We start from the raw sequence: 9,764 nt of genomic DNA, 5'->3' as shown, positions 1-9,764 counted from the left end.
AGACCATGGTCCCCAGAGCCCTCCGTCCAGCAACTCAGTCCCTCGGGGAGTTTGGATGTGTCCATGGGGCCTCCATGTCACCTCAAAGTGACATTTTTGCTTTTTAAAACTTTAAAGAGGTCTTTTGCAGCAGATTTGCCCAGTGCGATACGTTGTTTGATTTCTTGACTGCTGATTCCATGGGTGTTGATTGTGGATCCAAGTTAAAATGAAGTCCTTCAATCTTTTCTCCATTTATCAAAATGTTGCTTATTGGTCCAGTTGTGAGGATTTTTGTTTTCTTTATGTTGAGGTGTAATCCATGCTGAGGGCTGTAGTCTTTGATCTTTATCAGTAAGTGCTTCAAGTCCTCTTCGCTTACAGCGAGCACGGTTGTGTCATCTGCGTATCGCAGGTTGTTAATGAGTCTTCCTCCAGTCCTGGTGTTGCGTTCTTCACATAGTCCATCTTCTCGGATTATTTGCTCAGCATACAGATTGAATAAGTATGGTAAAAGTGTGCAACCCTGATGCACACTTTTCCTGTTTTTAAACCACGCAGTATCCCCTTGTTCTGTTCAAACGACTGCCTCTTGGTCTACGTACAGGTTCCGCATGAGCACAATTAAGTGTTCTGGAATTCCTGTTATTCGTAGTGTTATTCATAATTTTTTATGATCTACACAGTCGAATGCCTTTGCATAGTCAATAAAACACAGGTAAACATCTTTCTGGTATTCTCTGCTTTCAGCCAAGATCTATCTGTAATAATTAGAATCTTCTATTCCTGAAGCTGTGAAAATTTATGAAGTAGTAAGACTGAATATCTCTGATCAGGAAATGCATGGAAAGATTTGCAAATGGCTTTTGACTCATCTGTCTAGAGGCCAATTCTGCCCTCTTACGAAGAGAAAAAAGTGAACCTATTTTTGCATCTCTGACCAGAGCCCTCTGTTTTCCTCTTAGAACCATTAACAGTAACAGGCTTCATGGTACGATAGGAAGAGCACTGGACTAGGAACTATATCTGGGTCATCTTGGACAAGTTATTTCACCTTTCTTAGCCTGAAGTTCCTTCTTCATCCCAAACATTTGTTAAGCATCTACTCTATACCTAATACTAAGCTTAGGTCTGAATTCACAAAGATGACTCCTGAAGAGCTCATAATCTAGTGAGGAAGACACAATTCTAAAATAATGATGTGGTAAGGGGTTGAGTAGAGAATATTACAGGGTGCTATGGGAGAAGAGAAGGGTAGCATCAAGATAAAGTTTTTCAAAACAGGTAATATTTTAGGTAAGCCTTGTAAGGAAAAGTTAAGAGTCCCTCAGGTGGACAAAAAAGGCAGTATAGCCTGATGATTCGAAGTCTAGATTTTGGAGACAGATAATTCTGAATTTACATCTAGAGTCTGCCACTTAATGACTGTATATTCTTTTACTGGTTGCTTTATACCCCTGAATCTGTTTTCCTAACTGTAAATGGGGTTATCTGCTTATTTCAGGGTTATTTTAAAGATTAAAAAATCTATGTAAAGCTTATTATGTAGTGCCTAGCACGGGGAGCTCAGTTTATGATAGTGACTTTTATTATTCCAGGATGAGGAAACTATTTTCAAAGAATGGATGTGTGAGAGTATGCCAGGCTCTGGACTACAAGTTGTTCAGCATGGCTTGAGAGGAGGTTATATATGGAGAGAATAGGGAAGTGATCTGGAGAGCTAGGCAGGGACCACATCATGAAGAGCTTCATCTGAATAATAAGGGGTCTACCATCAAGACTTTCCTCAAAAAGGTGACAAACAGGTAGGGTGCCATTTGACTTCATCAGGGAATGAATGGCCTGAGACTTCATCTGGGCTTTGAAAGCTGTTTTTAGTGTCTGAGGCTTATGTGGGCCAGATAACTTCTTAGCAGAAAGTGGATATGTTTCACAGCACTCCTTGTTATTTTTCATTCCCAGGATATGATGGATGATATCTGCCAGGAGCAGTTTCTAGAACTGTCCTACTTGAATGGAGTACCTGAGCCTACTCGTGGACGTGGGGTGCCAGCGAGAGGCCGAGGAGCTGCGCCTCCTCCTCCACCTGTTCCCAGGTAAAAATAATGGAAATAACCAGAAATGGCATGTAAATTTGCCTGCTAGTACCATCTCTCTAGGTGGTGGTTTTATCCATGGCTTAGGAGAGGTCTCAGGATTTGTATGTTGCATTGAGTGGAATTTTAGATGTTGAGTACCTTGGCCACAGTCAAGTGCTGTAGTCCTGCTGAAAATTTTGATCTTAATTTTGGGCAGTCCTAGCATTTTTTTAATGGTCTCTGACTTCAGAATTTTACCTTTTGTGATTGATCTTTATGGAGTGTTGACACTCCAGACCTGCCCAAGGCAGCACACTGATAATGAGACATTCACAGGTCCAGTATGGGACCTGAGAGGTCTTCAGTGTGGGTCTTTTACCCACCTGTGTATTCCTCTATGCTTTAATAACAGTCTAGTTAAGACTTCGTCAGAATTTACAAATAAATCTGAACTTGAAAGTAGCCTATATATAAAAAGCTCCACTTAAAATTTCTTTTTGCAGGGGCCGAGGTGTTGGACCACCTCGGGGGGCTTTGGTGCGTGGTACACCCGTGAGAGGAACCATCACCAGAGGTACCACTGTGACTCGAGGAGTGCCACCCCCACCTACTGTGAGGGGTGCTCCAACACCAAGAGCACGGACAGCAGGCATCCAGAGAATACCTCTGCCTCCACCCCCTGCACCAGAAACATATGAAGAATATGTAAGAAATTTGAATGTTGTGCCATTTCCCAATACCTAGAAGACTGCCAAAGGAAGTTGAATGACAGGGCCTTGGCCCTTGATGTAGGTGACAGGAACTGCTTGTAAGATTTGGAATTTGCCCCGTCTCTCTAGCAGTTAACCTTGAACTATGAAAAGGTTTTTCCTTCTTAGGCATGGTTTACTATTTTACTATTTGTACGTAGATGAAACAGAAAATAAACTGTGTGCCATTATGTACAGTGTTTTATTAAGGAGTTTCCCACAACTTCTACTGATAATACTAAAGTTCAATATTGTATTTTACTTCCTACCCATACTTGTCCTGTGGCATATCATATGAAAGTTTTTTGTTTTAAGTAACCCTGTCTCCCTCAACTATTCCATAATGGGTGTTAAAAACATTTTGGAGGGAAAGGTTCTTTTCTGTTAATCCAGAAACCTGCCATACCTCCATGAGATGCAGTTGGCTTCTCTACTCTCTGTGATTCTAAGTTTCTATTTCATTTTATTCTAGGGATATGATGATACATACGCAGAACAGAGTTATGAAGGCTACGAAGGCTACTACAGCCAGAGCCAAGGGTGAGTCAGGCAATGAAAGTGCTATTTTGTGTCCTAGTGAAGGATGGGAAGGGTGTTTGAGAAACTGAGAGACTGAAGCAGCATAAATCTCAGGAGCTTACCTTTTGAGGGCGTCTTCTGTGCTTTTGACATCGGTGAGGCTCACGCTTGAATCTGCAAGTTTGAGTAACTTTGAATCTTAAATAATAGCTTAGAATCTGGAAATAGCAGATGAAAAATTCCTGATATGTGACTGCATGGAAACAAAGGAAGAAGCCTTTAAATTATTTTGATTTATTATTTTAAAATATCATAGCCACATTTAAGTTGCATAAAATTCTAAAAGGAAACTCGAATCTCATTACCAGAAATTAAGTGTTTTGTTTTCTGCATATTCTCTTAAAAACATTTTGTGTGTATGTGTGTGAATATATATCAGTTATCTGAGATTAAAGAGCCCTCGTGGCTCACTGGTTAAAGTGATAGACTACTAACTGAAAGGTCTACGGTTCGAAACCACCAGCGGCTCTGCAGGAGAAAGATGTGGCAGTCTGCTTCTGTAGAGATTTACAGCCTTGGAAACCCATCGGGTCGCTGTGAGTCAGAATCAGCTCAGTGGCAGTGGGTTTGGTTTCGGTTGGAGCTGAGATTAATTGAAAAAAAGTCTCATAATTTTACAGTGGGGACAGAACAGTTCTTTTCATGTCTGTTTATTCTCTTCGAGTATTGAGCCATATTAATACATGTCTGTGTAAACTGATTAATATGGTCAGCTTTGGATTGTGCTTTTTAGATTGTGTGATACCCATTTTTCTTTGCTATAGTTAATGAGTACATAGTGTATACATGTTTATAATTTTTTTATGGATATATAGTGTATATGTGTTTTGGAAATATTTTGTGGTTTGGGGATGGGGCAAAGTAAGCATTTTCCTATATTATTCACATAGTAAAATGGTAAGATATGCATGCATTGGGGAGGAAGGTTAAACTAAAACAGTTCTTCTGTAGCTTTCTAACATTCTGTGTTTGGCTTTCAGGGACTCAGAATATTATGACTATGGACATGGGGAGGTTCAAGATTCTTATGAAGCTTATGGTATGTCTTTATTTCAGTGGTGGGGCAGAATTTGCAAATAAGTGCTTGGGAGGATACTGGTAACTGGATTATTGGGAATCAGGCAATCACACATACCTAAGAAGAAACCTTTAACAGCCCAAGGTGGTATTGATTGCAGATGTTAGTAGTTGAGAAAATAGGAGTTCCTCTCCTATTTAAATTTTGCGGTATGATAGAAAGACTATTAAAGTGGCTAGGGCACTGTTACTCTTGGAAGGCTAGGTAAGTATCTTAAACTAGGGCTCAGATCCAGCTTAGTCTGGTTGAACAACAAAGACTTTTAAGCTGATGTTGATTTTTTTTTTTTTTTTTTTTTCCTACTTTGGACAGGGAGACAACTAGACCTGGTTTATGTTGCTGGGCCTTTGCTGCCGATACCTGGGCCACGTTGAGAGATAACAAGAACTTAATCATATTCCACTCTGTTCTTTTGCCCTACCTCAGTTTTTTAAAAAAAAGAAAAAAATTTTTTTTAAATCTTATCGGAAAGAATTTCACTATAGAGGAAATTTCAGCTGTAAAAGACCTAGGTAGTAAGCAGCTAGCCAGAGCAGATTAGAGGGCAATAATAGTGCCTGTTAGAATCAGATCAAGTCTTTAGGGCCTTATAACCAGGAAGCCTGGAGCCAATTCAGGGCAGTACTGGCACCAAGCTGCTTAGTGGTTTGGAGACATCTCATCTCAGTCTTTGATCCCAAGAGAGCTGTAGGGGCTAGAATGGCAGCAGGACCAAACTGTCTTCCCTGAGATTTGGTTGAAAACACATTGCTCAAGAGTGGCCTCAAGAGCTAATTATGGCCCTGTGTTAATGGGTCCCAGAGGGAGTGCCATGTGGCAGTGGATACAGAGAGAACAGCCTTATAAACATGAGGTATTTTCAGCATACCTGAGGAAGTTCAGAGAGTCCTTGGCACGGGGCTCAGCAATTGACAGCTGTTCCTCTTAAAGCACTGAAAGGAGATTGACAGTTTCGCCTTACCCCATGGTTGAAAGGGGGCCTCTTAGGACTGCCCACAGACAGACTAACTGAGTTCAGCTCCTCAGCACTGAATGAAGTAGCCAATCAGCTTACTTGCCCAGGGAAACAATTTTTACCAGTTTTAGCCAAATGGTACTGGACAGTTGCCACAGTAACACTGCAGTATTCTGCTTCTATGCCACTATTCAGAAGGGTGGTATGATAGCATCCAAGTATTTCTCTCCATTGGAGAGGCAGCACAATGGGGCTTCTGTGTGTGTTTCACTAAATTGCATTTCCGTTTTGTTGGAGAAAAGACTGAACTGAAAGAGGGAGGCTGCTCCTTGTATGATGTTGCCACTGTTAGTCTGTTTATCTGCTAAGTTCTCCCCCCACCCCACCCCCCATCTCTGACTTTGTTATAACAGAAAAATAACTGTCTTACTGGTACTCAGAAGCCACTTGGAAAGTGATGGGTGGATCTGTATACACACATATACATATATATACGTGTGTATGTATTGTTTTAGCGGTATAACAGGCTCAGACAGGGTTCTATGCAACTTTAGATCCATATAGGCATTTTTAGACCTATAGTGATGGAGGCAGGTGTTTGTGAATGCTGGCAGCTGGAGAAATAAGCTTTACATATAAACTGGCATATGGTAAGGGATGATAGTGAGTGGGAAAAGTAAACTTATAAACACGGCTCATTTTCATAAGAGGTCAATTCTAGAAATAAGTTATCTCCCTTAGACTTTATCTTGTCACAAAGGAAAACCATTTCAGAATGTCAACCATGTTGTCTGGCTTCTCTGGGTTGACTGTTGGCATAAGAAGGGGGCTAACAGATTCTCCCAATCACTGCTGTAAATACATTTGCTTGCACTTCCCCCACCAGAACAGTGACTACCAGCTCTGTAGATGGCGGACCTCATGAAATGTGGTCCTTGCTTGCTTCTCCCAGAGAACCAACAGAGGTTCTCCACAGGGCAGCCAGACTTTGCCGTTGCATGGAAAAGGGACTGTCTGCTTCCAATCTGAAAGACTTACAGAAGTTGTCACCTTACCTGAGACTGCCTGCCAAATTGCTTTCGGAACAGGAAAGGCCATTGCAGACCCACTGAGATTAATGACTCCCTCATACTCTCAAGCCTGGTGTTGGGTTTATCCAGGTTTGGGGACTGAGTATAGATCAAATTCCCTGTTGAGAGCCTGTTGCTGAAGATTACTCCAGATTAAACACAGGCCTTTTTTGAGCGGGTCCCTTCTGTCAGTCCACTGAAAACTGTCCTGCAGTTGGGAAATTGCCCAGGCTGCTCCTGAGGGCATGCAGAACGGAAAAGAAGGGCCACTGAGGAGGTGGCTAGATGTTGGAGACAAAGCAGTGTTATTGGTGATCTTCACCATGTGACCTAAGGAGCCCTGGTCACGCAATAGTTAAGTGCTCACTTGCTAACCTAAGGTTGGCAGTTTGAACCTACCCAGCATCTCCACAGGAGAAGGACTTGGCAGTCTGCTCCTATAAAGATTACAGCCTTAAACCCTATGGGGCAGTTCTGTCAGATGGGGTCACTATGAGTAAAAAATCAGTTCAGTGGCACCTAACAACAATACCAGGTGACCTACATGTGCTGATCCCAAATGCTGTTGGCACATGGTTTATAAACTGTTCTTGCTTTCCCCACAGGCCAAGATGACTGGAATGGGACCAGGCCGTCACTGAAGGCCCCTCCAGCTAGGCCAGTGAAGGGAGCATACAGAGAGCACCCATATGGACGTTATTAGAAACAAACATGAGGGGAAAATATCAGTTATGAGCAAAGTTGTTACTGATTTCTTGTATCTCCCAGGATTCCTGTTGCTTTACCCACAACAGACAAGTAATTGTCTAAGTGTTTTTCTTCGTGGTCCCCTTCTTCTCCCCCCTTACTCCATTCTTACTCTGCATTCTGGCTTCTGTATGTAGTATTTTAAAATGAGTTAAAATAGATTTAGGAATATTGAATTAATTTTTTAAGTGTGTAGATGCTTTTTTTCTTTGTTGTTTAAATATAAACAGAAATGTACCTTTTATAATTAAAAAAAAAAAGTTGAGTTAAAAAAAAACCACAAACCTGTTAGTTTCAAAAGTGACATTGCTTGCTTAAAGGTTCTGAAGTTAAGGCTTGTTAACTTTCTCTTAGTTTTGATTTGAGGCATCCCGTAAAGTTGTAGTTGCAGAATCCCAAACTAGGCTACATTTCAAAATTCAGGGCTGTTTAAGATTAAAATCACAAACGTTAACGGCAGTAGGTGCCATCATGTAAAAGTGAGCTCAGATGTCTCTAAAAATGTTTCCTTTAAAAGCACATGGCGGTTGAATGCTTAAGGTTAAATTTTAATATGAAAGATCCTCATGAATTAAATAGTTGATTCAATTTTTAACATTAATTGATTTAAAAACAACAACAAAATTAGGTTTGTAAAACTGACTTTTTCATTATGTGGGTTTTGAAATCTAGCCCCAGACATACAGTGTTGAGAGATACTTAGGCGGGGAGTAGGTTTTGAAGAGGTTAATTGGGGGAGAGGGGCGGGCCACCTGAATTGAATTTTGTTGTAGAGCTTTTTAACCAAGAACAGTCTTTCAGTAATAGTACTAATAATTAAAATTTCAGTATTTATAAAGACAAAGTATTGTGTCCGTTTTAGATTCTACACTCCATAAAAAACTCACTTGAACACTGGGGGCCAAAAGCTGATTTCATAAGTTGACGTTTGTCAATATTGAACTGTTCCCAAGGTAGTTAGTCAAGTATGTCTCAACACTAGCATGATATAAAAAGGGACACTGCAGCTGAATGAAAAAGGAATCAAAATCCACTTTGTACATTAGTTAAAGTCCTAATTGGATTTGTACTGTCCTCCCATTTTGTTCTCGGAAGATTAAATGCTACATGTGTAAATCTGCCTAAATAGGTAGCTTAAACTTATGTCAAAATGTCTGCAGCAGTTTGTCAATAAAGTTTAGTCCTTTTTTAATCAAAGTAAATGTGATGAATTGTCATTTTTTTTTTTTTTTTTTTTGGGTGGACAATAAAATAGTTTTCTCTTTCAAATAAACTTAAATTAACTCTAAAGTTAATGGTCTTGTTAAAAGTTGGAGACATCTTAAAAGTGGGGGGGGTGGGTTTTATTTTAAGTTTACCAAAAAAAAGTTTATGGAGTTGTTAAGTTTTAGTTTAAAAATAACCAAAGCTTTTTCACCCCCTGGAAGTTGTTGAAAACATTTTATCCAATCCTATCACAAGCCTTAATTCCTGGAGAGAAAAACCCAACTGAGCCGAAACTGGATTGGTTTCCACACACAGGTCTCAGTATTTATAATGCCTGCCACCCCATTTTGCACCTTCCATAGAGCCCCTAGGTGGCTCAAAAGAGTGATGCCAAATAATCTCTTGAGAGCTTGGAAAGGGATGGCATCTGGGGTGCCCTTAAGGGTTTCCCTTCCCTTCAATCCCAGAAATGCTGCTGGGGCAGCATCTGGCATAATAGGCTGGTTCTGAACTCCCTCCCAAGGGGCCAAGGGAGGGAATGATGGAATTGGTTGGCTCCATTTCCACTTTATGTTAATTCTCAGGGTTTTCATGCCTTCCCAAAGGGAGCCACCTAAACTGCTCGGGGGTGAAAAATCCTCTTGTATGAAATGCCAAGCTGCCTGCAGCAGTGCATGATGGGCATTTTTTTTTTTTTTTTTGTCTTTTTAAAACACACCAACAAAAAATTGTATTTGTAGATTGTGATAAAGTGTAAATAACTGAATTTTCAACCATGGTTTGAAGTCAGCTTTCAGGGCATTATGTCTTGTTTTGATGAAAAGAGATCACTCTATACCCCCCTTTTTAAAGGAAAATTATCGCAAGAGAATCAGGATGTGTAAAGCTAACATGCATCGCAAAAAACCAAAGGTAACCTAAATGTCTGATTTTAATAGCACATATTTCTCTTTTACATAAACTGTGACAGCAACTTGCATAAACAATTCTTTAGCTGTTAATTTTAATGTTAAAACTTTGCAAAACTTGTTTAATAAAAATAGCTGTAAAAAGAAGAACCATATGCTGCCGCATAAATTAGCCATAACTTAATAATCCTGCCCATCACAAGTGAACTGTAATGTAACCTGGGCACAGATTCTGACATCTTAAATGACACATTGTAAACTTTCAATGACTGTAGATTAGACCTCCTGCTGCTCCCCAAAGTAAAGCTTTCTGCTCAGCTATTTTAAAATGTACAAGGATGAGCCCCTATAGGTCCCCATATTGATATTCACAATGAAATGTTACTTAAAATTTCTTTAAAGTTGCATGTTTTCT

The 9,764-nt window shown here is 40.2% G+C and overlaps 1 protein-coding gene across 2 annotated transcripts in view; it reads left to right on the top strand.

The window, feature by feature from the left end:
* The window catches only part of KHDRBS1 (KH RNA binding domain containing, signal transduction associated 1), a 25,718-nt gene extending 16,459 nt beyond the window's left edge, over positions 1-9,259 (top strand). For both annotated transcript variants that reach the window (XM_004372009.3, XM_023727291.1), the window contains exons 5-9: positions 1,942-2,075; positions 2,561-2,762; positions 3,279-3,346; positions 4,366-4,424; positions 7,094-9,259. In XM_004372009.3, the coding sequence (XP_004372066.1) occupies positions 1,942-2,075; positions 2,561-2,762; positions 3,279-3,346; positions 4,366-4,424; positions 7,094-7,191 (561 nt within the window). In that variant the 3' untranslated portion in view covers positions 7,192-9,259. The remainder of the gene's footprint in view (positions 1-1,941; positions 2,076-2,560; positions 2,763-3,278; positions 3,347-4,365; positions 4,425-7,093) is intronic.
* The last annotated feature ends 505 nt before the right edge of the window (positions 9,260-9,764 follow it).

Source organism: Trichechus manatus, unplaced genomic scaffold (genome assembly GCF_000243295.1).
Source record: "Trichechus manatus latirostris isolate Lorelei unplaced genomic scaffold, TriManLat1.0 scaffold00015, whole genome shotgun sequence".
NCBI lineage: Eukaryota > Metazoa > Chordata > Mammalia > Sirenia > Trichechidae > Trichechus > Trichechus manatus.
Note: the sequence above shows the minus strand (reverse complement) of the source record. Positions and strands in the feature narration are given on the sequence as shown.